Genomic DNA, 25,636 nt, shown 5'->3' with positions numbered 1-25,636 from the left:
GCAACAGGCTCTGGCCAAAAGAAGCATTATGCTGATAAAAGTCCTTTGTTTTCAGCAGAAAAAAATGAGCGGCAGTAAGCCGCTCTGTAATGGGCCACCACTAACAGGTTTTGTCATTTATATTCTGGCTGGGAGAATATGTCAAAAGGAAAGGGACTCCAAATGTTCTTTAAAACCCTCATCCCCATTTCTAATAATCACACTGTAGATACTTTTACACGTTAGAAAGGCTTGCCTGACTAGAATGGTATGTTTGTCAATCATGTATTTATTGCATTTGAAAACGGTAACAAAACTTAACTGCAATGTTTAAATATGTCTATAATATTTAAACTTTGCCACTTTAATAGAATAATTGTGAAAAATTGAGCGGGCCCTGGTGATTTTTATTTTCACCACTGGGGGAGTGCGGCATTAAAAAGTTTGAATACCACTGCGTTATAAGCTTTTGTATAGGGCATGTCTTCTATTTGCATGCCCCAATATCACTTTCTTGTCTGGGCAACTGTTATGGTTCTAGTTTTCTCCTTTGCCATTCAACGTGGCCAGCAGATATTGTGTTTGGCTATCCGTTGTTGTTCATAATGAATCATATTTGATGGGGACTGGCTAAGATAGCACAGAGCAGCATATGTTTCTTTAGTAATGCCCTATATTAGATAGTGGCCTGCTAGATTATGTAATGAATCAATGTTGTGTATTTTGTATAGATTTCTGTGACTGAAGACTTTACTGTTTATTTCAATGTGCTGGATGCCTACTTGTCCATTTCTCATTTAGGATAGGAAGCAATGTTGCGTGTATGTGGACACAATATATTGAACTTAACATATTCTGATTGGTTGATCTGTACGTTTTTAAGGGTATACAGATGTGGTGGTGCAACAGCTAAGTTTACCCAACTCTATGGTTTTTATGCAGTGTTGTGCAAGTGGTAGTAGCAGCACGTATGTCTAATGTGTTCTGTTAGTTTAGAGCAAGATAGCACATCACTTGGTAAGGATGTGTTCTTAAAGTGGTAAGTCATGGCATTCTATATGACTTTGGTACCATAGTGTACAAACAATGGTGCCCTGGGGTTTTTAATGAATGTGTACTGTTTGTGTAGAATAGAAAAATATATATATATATTGTTTTCACTTGTTGGATCTATGTGTTCCTATTCAGCAGAGTCAAGGTGGCCTGATGTCAATGTATTTGGTTAGGGATATGTCTGATATATATATTACATGCACTCCCTACTATGATCTGTTGGGCATTGGGTTGTCCTTTGAGAGAAAAGGATGCAGAGAAAACAGTACAAGTATTACAGTTCTAGAAATGTCAATCCTATAACAATCATTTTGTTAGGATCAAAACACTACATAACAATTGAACATGTAGGGTGATAGGTTAACCACCCTTTCAGCTGATCAAAGGCCAAAGGAGAGTGTTGGATGAGAGTCTTCTTGCTGGCTGCTGTGTTTCGAAAGTGTGTTCCTGCTGGCAGGAGTCTGTGATGTTTCAGATCAGAAAATGCAGTCACAGACTGACTGAGTGGATATTGGGTCATATTGCCCTCCTCAGAGAAAGATGGATACTGAATGCCCTGAAAAGCAGAGGTGATGAGAAGGTGCAAGGGAATTATTGTAAATTATTGAAAGCGAGAAAGGGGCAATGCCCAACCTGCACACCTGCGGCCTGGAGACTTTTTCTTATTTTGCAAGGTCCTGAATATACATTTATTTTCCTTGGCGTTTGACCAGGAGGGTCACCATCCACACTAAGTACTCACTCTAACTCGAGATTTGCATCATAACTATGAATAGCCTGCAAATTCATGTTCTTTACCCTCCAATATATTAGCTAATGCACCATGCTCTTGAGCCGTATCCATCTGATGCTGTGCCTTCAGAGTACTATGGCAAGAAAGCAATTTTACTGAAGATCTAGAAAAGTCACTCAACTCCTCTCCTGAGGAGTACAGCGGTTCCTTCCAGGTTCATTGCTGTATGCTGCTGTTTCCACGTATTACCCAAGAAAGTAAGTTTGAGAGTTTCTAGATCCAGTCTGGTGCCTGAGAGATACTTCTCAGTGAGGGACAAACTTTCCCAAAGTGTAAACGACTAACACATTCCACTGTTTTTTAGGGAGACAACACAACTATGAACTTGAGATTGCACACTACCCTCTTGATGACTATTTGCATAATTAGGAAACCTACAATATGTGGATGCTTCCTTTCTGTTTCGACTGCTTCACTATTAAACAAAATGTCCATCCCCTTTAGAGAGACTCATGGTCATCAGTTGCTTTAAAAGTTACAAACAACATGTTTCAGTTGCCATACTTTAATAAATATGTCCTTTTGCAGCATTCTGCTTCAAGGTTATAATACACTGACAAGCATCTGGATGTTACCAGGCATTTTAGCATTGTATACGCTCTATTAAAATCATATCTTATATTCATTAGCTAGATCTACAGCTTGCTGAGCTTTCAGGAGTCATTTATGGGTAAAAACATTCTTCAATGAATACATACAAATAATGTTTAGGATTACTATAGCTGATCTGCACGAATCAGAATGCAATCAGTCAGAATTAGTTCGGTAACGGCAGGAAGCTCAGTGGGTACCAGGTCTCAGTCAAGGGGATTGACTCCTTTCACTTCTGGCATTCTGGGGTTGGCCTTCTGGTGTCCTGAAAACTGGACATCTAGTACACCCTTTTAGCTCTTGACTCTTAAGGTAGCGAGGCAAGAAGCCCAAAGCTTACTCAGGGAGGTGGTGTGGTGTTAAGAACTTTTAGTATTCTTTGACTTATAAAGTAAACTTATTTTAATACACTGCTACTTAATACTACACAAAAATATAATACTGAATGCAAGCACAATCATGGTAACATCACACAATTCTGGTCAATTCTATGTTAGAAACAACACTCCGAGAAATCAAGATAGGTGCAGCCTCAGTTGTGGTCCGATGAGTAGCTTCTTTGTGTTTCAGTGATGCTGAGGTCAGTCTATCTCCCATCAGGCACTTGCCGTTTAAAAAGTAGTCTCTAGCAGTGTTTAGAATACAGTCCCCGCTAACTCTGTGACTTTCTTACCTTCAACTTGTGCAACTGCTTCAACCTCAAACCCAAGATTTTGGGCCCTGTTGTTCACAAGAGATATGGTTGCAGTTGGTCTGGGGAGCAACCATATGTCTCAGCTTCACAGGCTACCAAAGGTCCCACTCAAATAATAAGTCCGGCCTGTAAACAGGTTTTTGAATGGGATAGCAGGAGCCCATTGATGGTTTAAAGTTGACATTAGGGTCCGTACTTTACAATGCCTGGCACATATAACAGTATGTCTTAAAGTTCACAGGCTCATTTCCAATTGCCATGCACAATTTAGTTTCAGGCGACAACTGAGAGATCTGGTTCAGTCTTGATTTGGTGCAGCATGCCACGGGGCTCTGTCAGGACCTGTAACAGGTGAAGGTCAGGTTTCACAATTGAGGTTCCTCGAAGTTCAAGCCAGCAACCCTGCAAAACACTCCTAGGCCAGGAAAGGGGCTTAGCAGTACCTCAAGTTCCAGTGGTGGTGACCAGGGATGTGCACTTGTGGTCAGGGGTGCAGGACTGATTGGGGGCTCCAGCAGAGCTGCTCCTCCCCAATACATAGCAAAAACCAAAGGAAATGATGGACGGAGTGTTGAACATTGCAAGCACTCACCCCCAGTCAACTGATCTGGGTTTAATCCATCACCGTTCTTTAGCCCACTCGGCCTCCCCAATACATAGCAGCACAGTTGTTGCTGCCAGGCATGTTCAGTCCATTTATTTCTGGCAGCTCCTCCACCAAAACGAACAACAATGACAACACCCCCCCCCCCCCATTACTCCTCTCTTTGCCAGCAAGACAGTTCCTGATCCAAGGCATGAACTTATTTTGTTGCCTATCTGGGATACCATCCATGGGCCTCATTGATTACCCAACTACCATGTGGGTTATTGCCTCCAGTGTTCAGCTGGAAGTCCTGAAGAAATGACTGCTTGCTTTAGTCCCTCTATTATACTAGTATTCCAGGCAGGAACTGTGTATTCCTCATCGCCATTTTGAAACCCATCAGGCATGATCAACCATTTCATGCATTCATTCTTGGTCAAGCTAGACACTCTTTGTCTTCAAGTGTTGGCAGACAAGAAGGGGACATACAAAACATAGGCACAAAAGAAGACAGACTTTTCACCTTGCACCTCTCATCTTATCAGGAATGACATCTCAAGAGGAACTAAAGCAGAAGCCTTGACACATAGCTGACCTTGTATTTCAAAGAGACTGCCATCTCTGGCTTTCCACACCCTTAAATCATACCTAATTGGGGGTACTGTTAAGGGAGGACAAAAGGCAGGACAAAGCCTGAACACAGCTTTTTAAAGAACCGCTTGTCTCCATCCCTCCCACACAAAGGCTACATAATTGCAAGCATCACAGTCCGCTTTTCTGGCACAGTACCTCTTCCTCCATTTTGCAAACCATGTCTGTAATGTAAATCCAAGAAAGATTCCACTAGGACCACAGTCAAGCAACATCCCTACACTCTTTCCTCATGCTTCCATGAGAATAACATAAACACGGTGCATGCATGCTGAATGTAGTGAAGGACACAGTTAAATGAGGCTCGCAAAACTTTACCATGGCAAGACTAGTAGTTTAGCCACTAGTAGGCACATGTAAGCTTCCAGTCTCAAGTAATATGGTGAGCTGATTGTAGTCGCACTCATATGTCCACAGTGGATTTCAATGGCACTAACTAAAAAGAATGCTCAGCATACATGCATGATTGTCATGTACAATCAGGACAAAAAGGTCAAAAATACATCAGAGATTTGTCTAGGGATAACTCAAGGCAGGGGTGCATGCTCTCTAATCATGCAGGGGACCTTCCTGTCTCTGTCCCAACCCAAACCTATTTCAAATGACACATTTATGTCTATGATCTACAGTGACACATGGCGCTCATGTCATAAAGGAATTGATTAGCCCCTTCCCATCAATCTAACAAAACTTCTTCAAAGTTGAAATTTGTAGCTTCAGAGAAGCCTTGTAGCTTATTACTGGTTCAGTGAAGCAGGTCCTTAGGACATTGAAGACTATATGCTGCTGGAAGAAGATAGTTCACACCCCTTCAGCATATCAGTGGTTCTTCTCTAGGCATCACTGGATGAGCAAGTAGGATAAAACCAATCCATACAGCTAGAAAGGAAAGTGACTGTGATTAAAAGTGGCAAAGAAATAGTTTGTCTAGCACAGACCATACCTTACTTGAGGGAAGGTGAGGTAAATCAGAGAATAGATTCTAGAAAAATTGGACCTTGTGCTCCTTGCACACGTTCTATGGATAAAAGACATGTTTCTTGTTCAGTGAAATCATAAGTCCTGTAGGGATTTGGTAGGTGCTCCTTTTTCACAAGTGTTGATTGTACAGATAAACTAGTAGTAGTATGCATATAGGGAGTCCCCATGTGTTGCCAACCTTTGGAGCTAGCCAGTGGTTAACCCCATTAACATAGTGGTTTAATTACAGGCATTTGTAAACAATATTACCATTTTGTCATTCTCTGTAGGATGTGAAGTTAGCCTGTTCCCATTTCTCAATGTGTTCATGATTATTGCTATTGGATGGTTGCAAATAGTGATGCTACCCAGTCTATTTATTATCTCAAGAACAAAAGGAATTATAGACAGGTAGTTGTAAACAATGCAGACTTAGGGGTCCAGTGAAACATCTGAGTCAACTCTGACAAGGTTCATGTTGTCTATGAAGTCACTCCATTGGCCATCACCCTTCTAAAACCATCCGCTTATACCTTTATTTCGATATGTTGTGATTGTGTACTGCCATTTAGTCAAATCACTCTATAGGGCTAAATCAACACCTCTAGTTTGTGTGTTATGGCTGCACCCACACTACAGCAAGGTTGTGTTTCAAGTAAATTATGGCAGTTCATATTGACTTGCTCTGCTCACCTTCCTATGTGGTACAAGGCAGCAAAGCGGACCTAACAAGCAAATGGGAGGTCTGTGTCCTCCACTGTATTGGTCACTTGCCCGAGACTCAAGCCAGCACTAATTAGCGTTCACTCTGTGGGAGCTACTGAAGTGTTGAGATTCATCAACTTAAGGGGATTTAAATGGCACTAGGTCATGCATGTTTTCTTTCTAATGTGAGCACTCACAGTTGAACCCTATGCCAGCAGAGGAAACACAACCCAAAGTCTATTCCATCAACAAGCAAAGTTAGCAAATATGTGATCTTTGTGATGCAACAATATTTCTGTTAGTTCTTGATGTTAATATTTATTCCAATTTTCTCAGGCCAGGACACTACAGCAAATCAGCTGAGTTTTGCAGTGATGCTACTCTCACATGCACCAAATGCACTAGAAAAGTAAGTAACATGAATTTCTATCTGCAGATAAATCCTTACTGCATGTTTCTGTGTTTACTAGAAACCATTCATAAAGTGGAAGTCTGCATGTGTCATTTGAAATCGCTCACTTGGTATACCACGACTCTGTGTGATCTTCCCAATAGTGTTTCAATAACTATTACACTGTTTTAGAGTTCTGATATGCTAAGTGGTTAGACATTGCACAACTATAACATCCTAGTTTCCCATAGGTATTTCCCTCAGGAACTTGGACGCATGGTTTAAGAAGACTTAAGCTAGTGGGGATTCTCATAGACAGCTATGGCACCTTGCCTCTTGGATACAAGGGAAGGTGACCTTCTCTCAATCCTGTGCCTACTTTCTAAATACGTAACAACATTTTTGCTATGTACCACCTTTAATGGTAGGATTTTGCAACTTGCCTCACACTAATGAAATATCTTGCTAAAAGCTAAAGGTGGTCCTTGTTCACCAATACTCATTGGAAAATTTAAGCCAAGTGTCTTTCCTGTATAGAACATTAGCTATATACCACAAAGCAATTTGTAATGCTATAGCACTCTACCAGGGCAGCAAATTATGGCAACAAAAAGTGTGCCTAGTTACTAATTTTCTCACAGTGGCTAACCTTCTCACATTTCGCACACACAATCTGTTGTTAACTCACTCTCAAACTTCACACAAAATTTAGCAGACTTCCAAAGTGCGATTAATATGCATAGATATGTAGGAGCCAGACATGCCTGGCATCTTCTCAAATGTGTTGTCCTCTCCAGTCACTACCTTAAGTCCTTTAAGAATAAACCATTAGTTGTTTATTTGATCCCTCCTCATGTTCATGATCCTTGAGTATTTTTTGCAGCAAGGGTTGGCTCCATTATCAATGCCTGATTATGAAAGGGTTCTGTCTCTGCCTCCCACAAGAAAGTCATTGCCCCTACACTCCCCTCCTAAAAATCAAACCTAAATACAGAAGACCCCCAGCAGCAACAATCTGATTATAGGCCTACAACCCCTGAACAAAACCAGCATAATATTCTGAGCGTAAGAATTCTGTCCCACATTGAATTGAGAACACCATATAGCTCATGATATTTAATACCTTTCATACAACTGATAAAGTTCCCCTGGTCCTACGGTATTATTAGATCGCTTGTTGATATTTTATTCACTAAATCAGTGATCCCACAATGGGGCCCATGAGCTGTAAATTAGCAAATTTGTCTGGAGACTTCCTTCATTCCTAAACCTTCTTTATCGTTTCCTTATTTTGCCATTGCCAGTATTCCAGTATTGGAATGTATGGTGGCTTCTTATCACTTCCAACATGTCCCAACCCATTAATAACCCTTTCCTATTCATGACACTGGGGTGAAAATGTCAAATGGGCCTCAGTATCAGTTTGTTTAACCAATCCTCACTTGTACATTTCACTAACAATTGATGTTACCTCCGTTAATGTTGGATTTTCTTTTCTACGTTCTTACGATTTGTCAGTACCCACCAACACTGTACTGTTTTCACTTTTTTACCTCTACATGGCTGATTAACTTGAATCTGATGCAGTACATGTTCACGTGTGAGCCTTTGTGTTGAATAATCCTAGGTGCTCTCATGTAGGCACCGCTTTGGTAACTCTTTCCCGTAAAACTAAGAATGGTTATTGACATTCTTACACAATGGATGATTCCTGCCCAAAGGTATTACTAAACACTCTCACAGGGTGTGATATCTGAGCAGATGAGAGTTCAGATGGAGGATATTTTACATAAATTGGAATGTGTATTAATGGCTGTTAGAACTGTCATCTTTTGATGTGATTCCCCAGTCTTTTTGCTTTCTGACCTCCTGTTTTTGATGGTGTGCTGGACTTCATTTTTGTTGGTTTAGTGTCTCTATGCACTTTTTCACTGCTATTCAGTGCTAAAGTCCAGGTCCCCCTACTGTAAATTGTGTTATGATTTGTTTTCTATGATTGGGTTGTTTTATTTACTAATAAGTCCTTAGTACCGTGCACTGTGTGTACCCAGGGCCTGTAAAACAAATGCGACTAGTGGGCTTGCTGCACTGGTTGTGCCACCCACCCAAGTAGCCTTTCAAAGGTGTCTCAGACCTGCCCACTGCAATGACTATGCACAGTTTTTACTACCATGTTGACCTGGTCAGTGCACCTACTTTACAGGCCCTAACCTTCCCTTTCCTTACATATAAGACAACCCTAAGGTAGACCCAAGATACCCGTATGGGCAGGGTGCAGTGTGGGTGAAAGGTAGGACATGCTCTGGTGTGTGTTACATATCTGTCTCATAGGATAACATGGGAGTTGCCTTGTAACACCTTACAAGCATGACTTTCCATTTGGGCAAAATGGAGAGCTGGAGTTAAAGCTGCTTGAACTAACAATTTAAAAATACATCTTTTAGTGAAGATGATTTTTTTATTGAGCATTTGAAAATGCCCCTTTTAAAAAGTGGGCCTATTCTTGCTTAACCATCCTCTGTGCCTTTGCCATTTGTGTATTCACACTAGACAGACACAAGGGGGAGAGGGAGTTGTGTCCTGCCTTTCCTTGGTAATATATGGCCAGGCTGAATAGACCTGGCTGCATTTAGAGTAGTGGGAGGTGGTTGTCACTTGCACCTAAATGGATTGTGGCTCCCTCTCACAAAGCTGTCTCCCCCTCCCGGAGTGAACCTGGCCTGAGCCAAGCAGAACTGGTTTATGTATGCCATGGGAACTTTGTTGGTACCAACTTTAAGGGGAAATGTGGTATAAATATTGGGGGCCTTACCCCAGGACTTTAGAACTCTTTGAGATCAAATAACCTGCCACGAATAAAAGCTGGAGAAGCTGTGAGGAGAGACTTCCACTTTGCTGTGTGCTTTGCTGTGTTGACCTGCAGTGGCTGCTTCTGTCTTGGACAGTTAAAGGACTGGACTGGACATTCTAAAACTTCTTTTTCTGAGTGTCTCCAAGGGTTTGAGGTAGAGCTTGCCCCCTGTTCAAAAAGTATCAGGAACAGCAAAGACGTCACCTTCCCCTGTTTACCTGCATCTGGAACAGTGTTTCTGCTACCACAGAGGGAAAAAGCAACCTGACGCCATCAACAACTCTAGCTACTGCCTCCGTGACCTAAAGGCACCGCCGCACTTCACACCGCAACCCTAGTCTCACCGACGAAGAAGTCCGACGCTGCCACCGAGCTGGTACTTGCACTGCGACCTGTGGGTACTGCACTCCACACTGCCTCGCTTCACACCGCCACCCTGGTCTCATCGACGATGCCGCTGCAATCCAACATCGACGCCGCTGCCTGCACTGCTCGTAAGTTACATGATGCACCACCCCGTGGCACACGGCAGCCTTGGCCCATCAACTCCAGTCTGTCAGCCGATGAGAGCGCTTCAATGACGCCGATACCACTGCCTGCACCATGACCTGCCAGCACAGCGACGAGCACTAGCCCACTACGCACTTCAACCCTGGTCTCACCGACGCCGCCGGACGACCGTCACCGAGCCGCTGCCTGCATCACGACCTGAGGGCACCGCACACTGCATCGCTCCACTTCACACTGCAGTCCGGACGACTTCCTACGCTAGCGCTCCTAACTTCAAATGCACGGAGTTCGATCTGCAACCCTTGTGACTTCAAGGGCCCTACGACTCCAGCTCCGACCTCCAGTAACTGGCAGGTTGCATCTCTCTTGGGGATTGCTAGTGCTCCAAATAAAAGTTTTCCCTTTCCTTAATAGCTCAGGTATAGGGAGAAGTATCTTTGAAAAGTTCTTTAATAATTTACCATTCCAGTTAAACTTTGAGTTATCTTGGGTGAAGTGGGATTGCTTCCATTTTAGTATAGCTTGAACATTCCTGTTTTCCATAGCCAGACCATTAGCAGACAAGGTAAACCCACTGTAGTTTAAAGCCTCATTATCTAATTCACATTTCTAATGCTTAGGTTGAAGATGATTATTTTTGAGTTGCCTTGAACATCTTTCACATATTCCTCAGGTTTTGGTATGTCCAGAAAATATCAAAATATCATCTAGATACATCATTATGCTCAGCAAGAAAAGGTCAGAAAAGACTGAATGCATGAATCTATTAAACTGAATGGAGCAGGAAACAACCTTTACAACGCAGTCATTACATCGCACTACCTTTACAACGCAGTCATTACATCGCAGCATCCTTTACATCGCATGCTATTACAATGCAGCCATTACATCGCATGTCACTACAAAGCATGTCATTACAACGCGTCACTACAATGCATACCATTACAATGCATACCATTACAACACATAGTTTTTACCCCTACACTATCCAACACTTACCCTACTGTTGCACTCACTGGAGTGGGAATAGTAATTTTTACCCCTACACTATCCAACACTTACCTTAAAGGCAATGTAATGTTATGCGTTGTAATGGTGTAATGTGATGCAATGGAATGCGCTGTAAAGTAGTTTCTAAAAATGTGTTGTGATGGCATGCGATGTGAAAACATGCGTTGTAATGGATGTTGCAATGTAAAAACTGCGTCCTAAAGGCATGCGTTGTAAATGTTTGCGTTGTATCATCATACATTCAAATGGAGCACTGTACAGCATGAATGGTATGACCCTGTATTCAAAGTGCCCCAATGATGTCTTAAAATTTGTCTTACATTCAGCACATTCTTTTATTCTTAGTAGGTGAAATGCATCCTGGGGATCTAATTTTGTGAAAGTCTTAGCTTGTCTAACAGTATGCTGGGTATCCTAAATAAGGGGCAAAGGGAATGGTTATCTGATTAAACCTCTGTCATCAATACAAAGTTGAAGCTCAGATTTATGCGTCTTTGGCACACAAACAGACATGCCACTGTAGGTACATCTATAGTACAATAAGACTTTTCAGGAGATTTCTATTTGGATACTTTTGAAGTTCTTCTTTCTCTGAAAGTGATAGCAATATATCCTACCAATTGGCTTTTAACTTCATTTTACAGAAAATCGTGAAGTGTTTGTTATACTTGTTAAGAACAGATAACTGTGTTACCAAGTGAGAGTTACTCTGGGCATTTGAAAAACTATGAATTTCTTCGAGACTTTCCAAGGGTGCTAAACAGGACTAGACACTGATTTCCTACCCAAGGAATAGTCATAGCAGTCCAATTGATTTACAGGTTGTGCTTGGCTAGCCAGTTTATTCCCAAAATTATTGCTCAGCGAGGGCTGGCTAAAAGAACAAATGAAACCTGTTCTTCATTAGTAGCTTTCAGAATTATAATGCCAGTACTGGAAAAGTGTTAATTAATTTGAGGTAAAGAGTTTAAAGATAGGCTCACCAGAAAGAACATATTTTACTTACTGGCTGCATAACAAATACAAACACAAATGATGTTTTTCAAACTCCTTGGAAGATACATGATCTGTATGATGAACTGGGCCCACGCTTCTGATTCTACCCTTAATTCTATTCATTATTCTCTCAAGAAGGCGGCTATCAATTTGATAAGTTAATAGAAAGCGCGGCTGGTCAAGGTATTCTTGCTAACTCATTCTTTAGCTCATCTTTTATAAAAATCGAGACCAGAATAGAGTCTGATTCCAACAACAATCTTCGTCACAACAAACAGAGAAGCTATTAATGCTACTCCTGTCATCACTGTGAAAATAAACACACACACACACACACACACCACCCCTTCCCATATCTTCCATTCACCTGGACTTACCTGGTAACAGAAGGCAAGTTGAAGAATTCCAGTAATCTTCACGAGAAAGCTCATCTAGAACCACTCTTGCACCAATAACGCAAAAAGATGGATGCTTATTGAAACTCCAATGCCAAATGCTCTACAAAGGGACTCACTGGGATAGTTACTGAATTTTACAATCTGGATGTACCACCACAACAATTCCAAAAACCTTCTTTGACTGTATCAAAAACCATCTTGTAGTCAAAACAAAGATGCTGGAACCATATCTTGAGAACAAGATGTACACTACCTATCCCATCAAAACTAAGATTAAGAAGACCCTTGCGTCCTTCAAGCTACTCTCAGCTTCCAAATTCTAGGATCTGGACAAAGCTAAGGGACTTACTGCTATCAACAGCTGCTACAACCCAGGGTATAACCATTGTTAGCAAAGCTCTGCCTTTAAGCACCTTCATCTTAGAACTCAAAATATTGTACATATTAGTGCTAATCAAGAAGAATAATCTAGAACAAACTGATCTGGCCAGCCATAGACTAACTTCGAATAGCCACTTAAAAGAAATAAGCCGGGGCAGCGACATTTACTCAACTCTGTTACTTCCCAGTAAAGGACAGTATATTCTCAGATCAACAAATTGGCATCCACTCTTGGAGATGCACAGCATTTGCTCCAATTTTCTGTGATGACCACTTTGGACAGTAATGACATTACTGTACCTCCTATAATGGACCTATCTGCCACATTAGGCTCAGTACAATATCTTTGATATATTTGTTGCCTTGCTTAAAGCTGTGGTCCCAAAGAGAGGATGAACGGGTTGCTTTAGGAGCAAAGCAGGCTTCAGTATTCTGTGGAAAGAATTGTGTTTTGCATGCATACATTTCAATGAAGCTGTTGATGGCCTTGGCCTGTGTTGGTTGAGTAATCAATCTAAATCTTTACCAGTAATTTTTTTATCTTGGTTCAGTGAATAGGGTAGAGATTTTGTAGAAAGTCAATGTGGAACTTGCCATTTCGGTAGACGGTAGGTGTGCCAGAATCTACCAGTGTGTGATCAGCACTTCAATTTTGGCCTATGTGCTTTTTGGGGAAAGGATAGTGAAGTCATCAGTGACATTCAGAGATATTGACACTTGTTATGGCAATGTACAGTGATAATTATATATCGATTTATATCAAAATGGGAAGTGAATGAGCCTTATCCACATACATTTTAGAAAGGGAGAGAATGTTGATTACGTTGTCCTGCTGGATACCACAGATTAGGAGCAGCTCATAAGGTGGGCTAGAGAAATGGTTTGTAATGATATTGTTAATAGACTTAATGAATGTGAAGCAAGGGGGAGTTGCTTTTCAGCTTGGATGCCCTTCTGCTGACTAATCCTCCAATGTTTCCTTCTGAATCAAAGTACTTCATTCAATTTAAAATATGATATTTACTCTCTGTGGGATGTTTATGGTATGCAATATAAAAATGCTCAAATTGATTGATGTGTTGCATCTGTACCACAAATGATAGGCATATTCCGATATTTTGCATCAATATACTCCATCTTTGTCTGCAGTGTGGTCAAAGCAGACACTTCTGATTTATCAACAAACAGCTACCTACCCTTCACTTTATGAAGCAACTCTGGTACTGGTCTCTATGTTAATCATAACAAATACATTAACAAATATCCTCATTATGTGGCAGGCTGCTTTACATTTATTTTACATTTGCTTTAATTTAGATGCTAAAACTATGAAACCTTACTATTTGTAGATACAGTAATAGGTGCACTTTTCTTTCAACACAGAGCCCAAGCAGAAGTTGATGACATAATTGGATCTAAAAGAGACATAGATTATGATGACCTTGGAAAGTTGCAGTATGTGACACAGGTAACTGATATCCAGAATGCCCCAAACCATTGGCAGACATTTAGATGCAGTTTAAGTTAATCCTAAGAAAGTATATTTTTTCATTGCAATAGTTTAACTTTCTCTTTTGCCCGGGTGGATTTGGGTGGGGCTTGCATACTAACTGGGACCTCATACTGCAAAATAGCTGCTTCATGAAGGCATTATAAATGTATGTATAGGATCATGGCCAACTTAATACTAATCCCGATTGAATATACCATATACTCTCCTGCTGAAAATTAGAGAAAACTTTACAACAAATGCCAGGGCAAAAAAACCTAAATAGTATATTTTTACATGTAGCAATATAAAAGGATAGGGAGATAAACAAAATTGATAAGGTAAAGTTATCCAAATTCACAATCATGTACAGCCACCACTTCATGGGGCCTCAAAAAACTTTCTGAATCATTTTTAAGTGAGTTTCAGCTTCATTCTTACACAATACTGTGATCTTTTTCAACACAGACACATACGTTATAGGCTTGGTTTTAAGGTAGAGATAGATTGCTTTAAGTTTAATAGTTAAAACTTGAGGTCAAATAAATGAGTAGCACAATTGTGCGTAAAACACTTCTTGCACTGGAAACGTAATATTGTGATTTTGGTCATTAATTTAGTTAAATAAATATTACATGATTTTCAATGATTTAATTGAATTTAGAAGGTCATTGTTGTCGGAGATTGTTTATATGCAATTATTGTGTGCATTGTTCTTATTTTGCTGTCAAGAAGGGGGTGACAATGGAAGCATTATCCAGAAACTTCTTGAGTTGACATGCATTGATATATATTTGACAATAAGAGAAGTAAAACTTGTGAAGAAAATTAAGATTGTTTATATAATTTTCGAATAACTGATGAAAATGATTGAGGTACTTAGCACATATTTATTTGTATTTCTATTAGTAGATGATACACTAAACCTGGCAGAACATTTCCAATCTATAGATTCAAACATACATTACTGTTGGCCAGGGAAATTATTTTTTTGTAATTTTATAACTTTGTATTACCTTTTTATAATACTTACATTGTTTTATTCTGCATGTGTGCAGGTTCTTAAAGAAACACTACGAATATACCCAACAGCTCCTGGTACTTCACGCTTGGTGGAAAGCGACACAGTCATTGAAGGAATCAAAATTCCAGCTGAGACTGTATTAATTGTAAGTCCAATAGCTAATTTGGCCTGAATGATCACGATTAAGGGGATGATAAATGGTATATGACTGGGCAGCAAGTAGATGTACAAAGCATAGAACAATAAATGATTGATGTCAAAAGAGAAGGGTGCATGGTCTACCAAGGTAAGGCTTGTATTACTGAGGGAGATAAGTCATGTAGAGACTTTACACTGCCCCCCTTTAAGCACACTCAACTTGCCATAGCATTGCTCATCAAGGGCTTGAAGAACTATGAGCGCATCACCCCAATAGGATGGAATGCTAATGGTTCCCCTCGCTGGCCCCCAACTTCTTCAAAATATGGTGCATCATAGAGTGCCATCACGACTATCACTCCTCCATACCTTTTTGTTATATGCACTTTATTGTCATTTTTTTATACCTTAAAACGAAACAATTGGAGTGCACATTAAGAACAACACTTTCTATGTATCAACAGTATCACAATACTTTGTGATACCAAAAGATATATTATAAATATGGAGCTCAACTGTAATTCACATCCAGGAGTGTTGAGTTTAAACCCCCTTCTCAATGCAGCCTCTAATATTGCACCCACAGTCCCTCTATTTTCTGGTGCTTTGGGCGGCAACTCCTGGTTGTTATGTCAGCATTCCCATGAATATGCAAGTGTCCATACCAAGTGCCCACTTGATGGTGCCACCCCTGCCTATCTGGCTTATCACCCCTGGAAGGTCTTGTCATACCTATATCCAGGACACTCATTAGACTGGAGATGAAGAAGGAAAAGAAACAAGGCAACATGCCTTCTCAATCTGTGCACCAGGGTCTGTACTCATCAGGTCTGCCCCCAAACTGCTCCAACGTAGGAAAGGGATGACAACTCACTTCTTAAAGAACACTACACTGTGTCTGAGTAACTTCTGCTCTTCAAAACCAAATACTCCTCTAATCACTTGTTGACTGTATCTTTCCATTTGACCCTGTACAGAGCTCTGCTGCCCGTTGGCTTGGTTCATTCTATCCCTAGACCCTTTAAAAAAATCTGCAATGACCTACTGTTTATTTTAGAATATCGACACCCAGGTCCAGTATTTTTCCTGCTAACACTGAGCAACCTTTGACACGCTTAGACCCAGCTCCTTATTTTGAGTTTACTTTGTAAGGGCTCAAGAACTTGGTAGTGTTCCAAGATTGTATCTGTTCTGAAACAGGTGTTGCTAGAATATGAATATACCTTGAAAAAACAAAGACGAGAGGCATATGGCAAGACTGGAAAAGTTGGTTTAATCAAATACTATGGCCAGGAGCACAGTTACAGAGTCAGGGTCTGATACAATTGTTTTGAGTGTCTTTTCATACATTTCTCAAAGCATCATAAAACAATTCATGGCTCTTAGTTTGGGAGCCAAATGTGGGCCTAGTCATGAAGCCATAAATTCATCCCAGCTGATGACAAATGCAGGTGGATCTCAACCTTGCATGGACACAATGAGGGCCCGCGGATATCGTGTCTAGATGTCTGGCATGGGGAGTACATGATCTGTGTGTGTGTTGTGTGTGCTGTGTTCTGATTGACTGAGGGTGCCTAACTTCATGTGGCATCTAACTTTATGGTGTTTTGGGAACATGCGCTCATCCGGCCATGTGCATTTTATTGGGGTTAATCTCCCAGGACCATTGTGGTGTCGCTGCCTATCTGTGGGACTAATCTGGGTTTTTCCTGTTTGAGCATTGGTCCTGCTAGTTACATGCCACCCCACCTGTGATCTATCAATCAGTGACCTCAAGCTTATGGAGCTGGGCCTGCCTGACCATGTATTTCTTATAAGGGGTTGATGAAGAGGTCGTATTGGGAGAATTTGACAACAGTGATTTGATTTTGTTTTTAAAAATACATTTATCATTGTGTACATCAATATTAACATTCCCCCCTCTAGTTGAATTTTCAATGACATAATTTACCCCATACTTCATGGCAGTTACATTGTTAGGGTGGTTTTATGTTTCAGTTTGAACTATTACTACTTCCCTAGTCAATTGCATTCTACCCAATTTGAGGATTGAGTTTTTACAGCAGGAAAACTCCACTTGTAGGAAACTACACAAAACAGTACAAAAGTGAAACTTGGCAGTAGTGACGTGCATAGTCCTGCCACCCACCGGGGGAGCTAGGAAAGTCTGCTGATGTATCAGTCTTGCTCAGGGATACCTCCCTCCTTACGCATATTGGTTTGTAAACAATTGAGTGCTTGGATGGCAAGAGTCTAAGTCCCATTATTCATGTTGTTGCCTGGGAGGTACGTGCAACAGGACAAACCAATCTTGGCACACACCCCTCCCTCTTTTGTGGTCAAGTCCAACACATGATGATGTAGCATCACCATGAGGCAGTTGGCTCTAAGTTCTTCCTTTACTGCATTAAGGCCGAGCTCAGTACTGTTCACCATTTACAGCATCTCACATCTGGTTATTTGCAACCAGCGAGCGTTTTCTTTAGTCTGTACAGTGAAGAAGGGTATGGACCCTCCCACAATGACTTGTGTCAGAAACAGTCTGAATTCTTCCAGAATGTCCTTGAACTGACCCCAGACAAAATAATCAGCAGTTCACTGCATTGCCAGCAGGTATCGATCAGCGTGGAGGTGCCAATTGCATGTCTGGTACGTGCAGTATTGCACCACAGTTCTCATTAGTGCCAAGTGGAATTGTTCTTCACCTCAGAAACACAAGGAACACAGTGTAAGTTTTCATACAATTAGGGGTTGCCCCTTCCCTTCCAACTACGTGTACTTATCTGTCTCAGTGTCCTTTATTTCCTGACCGGGGTTATCTATGCTGGTATTTAACCCTCTGCTACGAAACCAGGGCCGGACTGGCTGTAGCAGGCACCGGGCATTTCCCCAGTGGGCCGGAAGGGTGGGGGCCAGTTTTGGACAGGGGGGGCAGTTTTTGTTACTTGGGGCTAATTTTAATTGGCCCCTTGTAACAAAAGCGCAGCAGCAGTGTTCCAGCTGACTGCCTCCTGCCTCCCCCCCAAATTCGTCCCCCCACCCCTGTCAGAGCTGGCCGCACATCATTTCCAGGGCTGGTTTGCGATCCCAGTCCGCCCCTGTATGAGACGTATTTTCCTTTGCATCAACGTCCATTTGCTATTAGAGAAGACTGCACCAGGCACACTAAGGGTCACCCTGGGACCACAGGTGGAAGTAGGAGCGGAACTGTTTGTGCACTGGTGAAGCAGCTTTGCTTCCTTCAAGAATCTTTTTTCTGGAAAGTCTAGGGGCCAAGCAGTATCCTCCCCGCTTGTGCATCCTATCTAGCTCTGTTTGAATCTCACTAGGATTGGTGAAGAGGTATAGTGCTGTGGGATTGGGCTTGTAACAGGTTATGTTCACTACTGCTCTATGGGGTTCTACTCAGTTGGGTTGTATCTTGGCCTAATCCTACATACATACAGGTGGTGAAGGCATTTCGTTTTTACGGGGGCTATCTCTTGGGACAAGTAAAGCCTGTCTATGCCTACTGTGTGTGGTATCAGTGAACAGACATTTCACAACCTGGCTGACGTCAGAGCGCCCATGGTGGTCATGTGCTGATACCATGTGTTGTGTAAGTGTGCGCTGTGTAGTGCATGTGGAATACTAGTGTTGTGTTCAGTGTAATAATAAGTAACATGGGAGAGGTCCAAACGCAAGCGCTGTGCCAATGTCAGGGTGGACTTCATTTGACTAGGCATCTTTGGCAACATATGGATGCAGCCACACCCACAGTAAGCAGAGGGTATACAATTTTACAAAAATACATAACTTGTGGAACATTGCAGATCTTGGGGATGAGTCCAGGAAAGATGTCTGTTGTCCTCTGGTGATTGGAAGATTTCTTTACTTTGGAGAAGTTTAAAAGAGATCAATGTAAAAGTTTGAAATCTTAGACTTGCACACTTGGGTCATTGTTAGGATAATGGAAGTGGTTGCTGGAGAAATGGTGGGCCGCTATAAAGGTGGTGCACTTCGTGGCTTGATTTCTAGACCTGTTGGATAAAAGCTGTTGCTTGTTGTTTACGTTTTGGAGAACATTTGCATCCTTATGTATCATCATCAATTATTCTTGACGATTCCTGTGCCTTTCTTTTTTAGGGGTGTGTTTTTACGTTCATACGTCTTATTTTTGGTAGGGCAACGGAAGGTTGCCCTTGATCAGGGTGTCTACTTTTTTGGAGACAATGGGTGTTTATTCATGGATCGCCTGAATTAATGCTTACTGGTCATCTGCTCCCCCCTTCACCATGATAGGAATAGATATATTTTGATAAGAGGTGGTTTTCGTGAGCCTGTGAATGATCTGGGTTCTTTAACTAACGATTTAGGGGTGATGCTGGATGTCTGATATCCTGTCTTCCCTCCTGAGGGGCATGCCATTATTAGGTGTTGTGGGCGATCGCATCGTGCTCTGGGATTACGTGTATACCACTCCAGTCCCAGCACATGGCATGCAGTAGGACCCTCTCTAACAGCGCCAGGTGTCTTGGCTATGACTTTTTTTCCACAAGGTTCTTTTTGGGCTAGTTTTGGACTTCTTTTAGCTAGAATCTTGGGCGTTTCCCTAGGTTCTAAATCATGTGATTTGGTTATTTCTGTTGTCGTTTACCAAAGGGGGTCATAGAACTGTCCCATGGCCCCCAACTGTTTCTGATGTGGCGGTGTCTGAAATTGGGCTTACTTCCTCCGCTAGGAGGGATATGGTGGGCGTCTATTTCTGAGTACTTTGCTATCTTTCCAGCACCCCATTTACCTTCGACTACATCCTACCCGAGATTTTGGGCCTGCTTTCCCCGGCTGTGGCCAGAGACTTCCAACCGATGACACGCTACCTTAGTGTTTTAGAGGGACATGACCCTACGAGCAGGTTTGGGTGTTTAGAGAACCTTGAGGGAAAGGAGAAGGCAGAATGTTGCTCCATGGAGAGTCCGATGCAAAGCCTGAACTTCATCGAATTTCACCCAATGCAGGTAATGAACTGGGATGGTCAATTGTTCTGGTGATCTCCATCCTGACTTTGCGCAGTGCAGTGGTTTGTGAATGGTCAGAGTCTGATGCGTGCTATGGACATTATGGGGTGTTCATCATCCCAAGTGTGCGGGAGACCTGTCTCGTGACACTGGAACATTGCTGCATTTTGTAACTGAAAAGGGGCCTCCATTGGCCTGGAGGCAGTTGGCTGTGGTTGATGCCACAGGCATGAAATAATGTTGGTCCCGGCTAGAGGCCCGAGAGTGGGGTCCGTTTGATCTGGATATTGGAACCCGTCCCAGTTGGACTTGGGTGAAAGTACCGGGGTGACTGCTTTTATGCACTGAATGGGTATCCAGTGTTGGCCTCCCTGCCCCCTCGTCAGACTGCCCTCTCCCCGGGGTGTAGCCAGCCAACCCAGCCTTGGGGGATAAGCAGCAGAGTGCGGCCTCGACTCCTGTGGGCAACAGAATGGTGGACTCTAGTGCGGGTACCCGATCAACACAACGTAGCAGCCCTGAGTTTCCCACACGCAAGTAAAAGACTTGGAATTCCTAATGTTATCTTACTTGTCTTTATTTTGAAAGTAGTACTGAGGTGTGCATGACGTGTATGATCTGCATTGAGGTTTTGAATCTACTGCGTAGGTGGGCTCTTCCATTGTGTAAAAGCATTGCCTCTCCAGACAGTTACCCCTCTCTGCTGAGGTCCTTGTTGGGCTGAGGTCTCTGTCTCTTGCTTCTGCTGTCTCAAGTTTGACCAACAACCTGTTCCCTACTGCGGTGGTGCAGTGGCTGTCTGATATCCCTGCAGCTGGATGTATGGTGCATTCGGGTTAATTTAGGCTTGGTTTGGAGGATGAAGATTCTGTGAGGACTGACCAAGATTTATCGATCTCCGCTAGTGATAAGCTTCTAAGCGACATCGTTCAGCCATGTGGCCCATTTGGTGGCAATAATAAGATTCTCTGAGGTCTGGCTGCTGCAAACCTCCCTGTCCTCTGCCGTTGTAACTGGGTTGAAACCCTCTGGGGTTTTGTGGGGGAGCCCCCTTTGAGAGAAGTGCCATTTGTACACTATACCAATTTGGTGGTGTATCGCTGGGATTGCTAGTTCTTTTTCCTGTCCTTTTCCTATTTCTTTCTGTAATAATGTAATATGTGGGCCTGTATTTCCCACCACAGTTTGGTGTCTAACTCTACTATGCTGACCAATCCAGTGTATTTCGGTGGGCAGCCCCTTTTTGAGGATTTTGAATAAAAATTAAACCTGGGGGCCTGTATCGGTCCCCCATCGTTCCCTAATTCTGTCTAGAAAGTATATGATGGTCTCTCCAGGCTTCATAGTTTCTGCTATCAACCCTCTTACATCTAGGCAATCAGGGAATATTTTAGTCAGGGCCGTTCATATTTGGTGTCTGTAGAAATTGAATGCAGCCCTGTCATGCTCAGTGTTTGTCAATGTGACTACTGGGATGCGGGCTCGGGCTAACACTGGGTTGGTCTGCTCGCCGATGAGACAGCTTAGGAGATGTTTGACATTGCCTATTGCTAGGGTTATCCCCATGGTGTTCTTCTTGAAACATGAGACCCATTTCCCCACTCCATCCAACAATGGTGGCAGTTTGGTTCTGAGCCCTTCTTTATCCATCTGGGCCCAAGGAACATAGATGGTCCCTGACGTACACTTCTGCAGTAGCGGGTACATTTTGGCTTGGGGCAGCACTGTGGGTTTCTCTCTAACGTAGCACTCCCCTTTCGCTAAGCAATCTTGCATGTAGGGAAAGTTCCACTTGGGATCTCCCCCTCCATGCCGGATACAGTCCCCAGCAATGGCCAAGTCCTCTGGTTTGAATGATCCTTACCTCGGCCAGGGTCTATCATACTGGTCCTTCCTTTCGGTCCAGTGGCCTAACAAGTGGCACAATGGTTGCATGAAGGTCTCGCCTTTCTCTCTGGTCACTATCTCTCTTGGGGTCGGTTTGTCTACACCGCATGTTCGGGGGGAGCAACGGACTTCTTTATCGCTGCTCTCCTCGTGCGCACGTAAAGGTGCCATGTTACTTCTCCTATGTCTTAATTGAAGCAGTTCCAGGCTACCTTGATCCCTGATCACCTGGTCGGTCCCTCTCCTACGCTGATTATCTGGTGAGGCTCTGGCCCCAGGCATAAGCCTTCCTTCAGGTTCTGCCTCAGACTGTCTGAGTGATGTGCTACACCTACCCTCACCCTCCTCAGGTGGAGGGCGCACTGCTCTTGTTGAGTTTCCAGGGTGAAAGCTCTCTCTATTCTTTTTTTTTTTTACTTTTTTTATTGAAAAATTGGCATGTTAAACAGTAAAGACACAGCATTGCACATGTAATTATTGGCAGAGACCCCTTCACCACAGTGCACCATGAATGTATTCGGGAATATCACCTCATCCGATATCGTTAATCCCATCTCCCGCACCCCCCGGCGGCTCACATATGAAAAGGCTACAAAGTATTCCACGGCCCCCAAATCTGAGACCACTTCTTCGGGCATCCCCTGGAAACATAGATAGATATCTCAGTCACCATACACTAATCCATGTCTCTGGCCCAGTCCACAATGCTTGGTGGTGTCAGAGCCCTCCACAAAAGTGCGATATTCTGCGTGGCCACCATGAAGCCCAACGTGACCCATATCCTCTCCTTGGCCATAAGATCAGTGTGGGTCCCATATGTTTAACAAAATCAATTTGATGTTGCAATGTAACTGTTGCCCCAGTACTTCTTCCATCATCAAAACCACCCCCTCCCAGAATTTCTGAACCATCTCACATTTCCAAAGTGCATGGATGAAGGTGCCCTCCTGCCCACAGAGCTGTGTACAGCCACTATCCTGGGTGTATCCCATGTGATCCAGTGAGGGACCAGACAAGTACGTCCTGTGGAGAATTTTTAACTGAACCAGTCGGAGTGTGGAGGAGATGGCAACTTTGCGGGGAGAAGCCACAGCGGCTCGCCATTCCTCATCGTCCAAACCTGCCATGTCATGGTCCCATTTACCCCTTAGCCGAGTTAAGGGATCAGTCATATTATTGATGAGTTTCCTGTATATGAGGGATATTGCCTTTTCCGGCAAATCCCCATCTAGAATCCTGTCCTCTAAAGGGGAGGATTCCGGGAGATCCATACCTTCAGGGAGAGCCGAGAGTAGTGCATGTCTAATTTGGAGATATCGCAACTGGTCAGAGCTAGCCATTTCAATCTCTTGGCATAGTTGGGAGAACGACATGACATTTCCGGATTTTCAAAGGTCCCCGATTCCGGAAATACCAATGGTGTTCCATTTATCGAACCCCAAGGAACGCAACAGTCGACCCAGCTGGTCGCAGTGCCAGAGCGGCGTAGCTTGAGTAAGTTTGCCCTCCCACCCCAGGCTTTTAGTAATGTCTCTCCATATTTGCACTGCGTGCTTGGTTGAACCGGACAAGACATTGTTCCGAGACTTTGTGTATAGTGCGCCCTCAAACCCACCCCTGGGGAGAAGCCATAGATTGATCCGAAGGGCCGGGTCATCGTGCCGTCTATAGGTGAATTGATTAATAACCGCGAGCAGCGAGGCCCAGTGGTATCTTTTCCTGTCGGGGAGTCCGATGCTCCTGTCAAACCATCCCAGTGTGAGCTTATGTGTGGCGATGCGAGGTGGTTTACCCTGCCATAGCAAATCCCGTACGGTACCCTCCAGTTCTTTAAAATACGACGTCGCGACTGGAAGAGTAGTGTTCTGCAACACGTATAAAAGACGGAGAAGGGACATCATTTTGAATAGGGCAGCACATCCTAGGAGGATCAAGGGGAGTGATTTCCAGTGCTGAACATCGGATTTAAGGCGCGCCAGTGGTGGACGGTGGTTGGCGTCATAAAATCGCGTCAGGTCTTTAGATACCCAAATTCCCAGATATTTGAAGCCTTCAGTGGCTTCCGCCAACTGGCAATCTTGGGGAAGTCGAGGTCGTTACCCACTTAGAACGTAAAGCACCGACTTGGACCAATTAATCTGATAGCCTGCGAATCTACCAAAAATGTGGAATATGTCCATCACCACATTAAGAGACTTTGCCGGGGATGCGAGATAAAGCAGGATATCATCTGCGTACAATGATATACGGTCCTCCCACCCATCTGTCCATTCAAGGCCCCGAATAGCGGGGTCCTGCCGGATCCACACTGCGAGAGGTTCCAGGGCCAAGGCGAAGAGGAGCGGTGACAGGGGGCAGCCTTGCCTGGTGCCCCTCCCCAAAGAAAAGACAGGAGACTTCCGATTATTTACGACCACTTGCGCCAACGGTTGATTATAGAGAAGATGCACCCAGTTGATAAATTCCGGACCGAACCCCAGCCTGCCAAGCACCGCGAACATGTAGGGCCATTCAATGGTGTCAAAGGCCGAAGCAGCGTCCAGTGATACCACTACGGAATCCTCACTGATCGTACCAGCCCTATAGAGCACTGCATGCAAACGACGGAAGTTAAGAGACGTATTTCTGGCCGGACTGATCCGGGTTCACCAAGTTGGGAAGGACTTGTAACAGACGAATGGCAAATACTTTTGCCAGGATCTTGGCCTTGCAGTTGAGGAGCGAGATGGGCCTGTATGAGGAACACAGGTCGGCGGGTTTACCCGCTTTGTGGATTACAATGATGTTGGCCAGTCTATAATCCTCTGGAAGAATTCCTACCTCTTTACTTTCTCTATACATGGCAGTGAGAAAAGGAGCGGTCTTGCCCGCTGTTAACTTAAATAATTCTATAGGGATCCAGTTTGGGCCCGACGCTCCCCCCCCTGTAGATCATAGATAGCCCTCTCCACTTCGGTTACTGTAATGTCCCGGTCGAGATCGAGACACTCCTCCTCGGTGACGACTGGCAACCGTATGTCACATAAGAGGGAAGACGCCGCCTCCTCCGAGTAGGTCATGCTGGAGGAGTACAGAGAATAATAGTAACTACCAAACACGTCTACGATGTCTTGTGGAGCTGTGAGTCGGGAGTGAGAATTAGTGGTAAGTTCAGCCACGACGCGCCGTGCCCCCTCTCTGTGATCCAGCCAGGCTAACAATGTTCCCGCCTTATCGCCTACATCATAGATCCTGCTAAGGGTAGCCCAATATTACGTCTTAGGAAAAGTACGATTCAGTTTCAGACAGAACCTTGTCTCTAATGGGAGGGTTGTGAGATACCACAAATTGATCGGCGCCTCACGCCCAACCGAAGGCTCTCCCACCTCCAATTTACACAGAATTGGGGAATGATCCGATATGCCCCTAGCCAAGTGTCGTATTTCTTTGACGGTGTGGAGATAATGCGTGGGTGTGAGCACATAGTCAATGCATGACATGGTGCCGTGGGGACCCGAGAGATATGTATATTGATGTTCCGCTGAGTGCAGGCACCGCCAGACATCCACTAG

General features: G+C 43.4%; 1 protein-coding gene across 2 annotated transcripts in view; it reads left to right on the top strand.

Annotated features, from left to right (window-relative positions):
- Positions 1-25,636, top strand: part of LOC146799015 (cholesterol 24-hydroxylase-like) — a 202,211-nt gene that overhangs the window by 153,713 nt on the left and 22,862 nt on the right. For both annotated transcript variants that reach the window (XM_085626412.1, XM_085626411.1), the window contains exons 10-12: positions 6,349-6,421; positions 13,934-14,018; positions 15,098-15,208. In XM_085626412.1, the coding sequence (XP_085482538.1) occupies positions 6,349-6,421; positions 13,934-14,018; positions 15,098-15,208 (269 nt within the window). The remainder of the gene's footprint in view (positions 1-6,348; positions 6,422-13,933; positions 14,019-15,097; positions 15,209-25,636) is intronic.

This window comes from Triturus cristatus, chromosome 9 (genome assembly GCF_964204655.1).
Source record: "Triturus cristatus chromosome 9, aTriCri1.1, whole genome shotgun sequence".
In the NCBI taxonomy this organism is placed as follows: Eukaryota; Metazoa; Chordata; class Amphibia; order Caudata; family Salamandridae; genus Triturus; species Triturus cristatus.
Note: the sequence above shows the minus strand (reverse complement) of the source record. Positions and strands in the feature narration are given on the sequence as shown.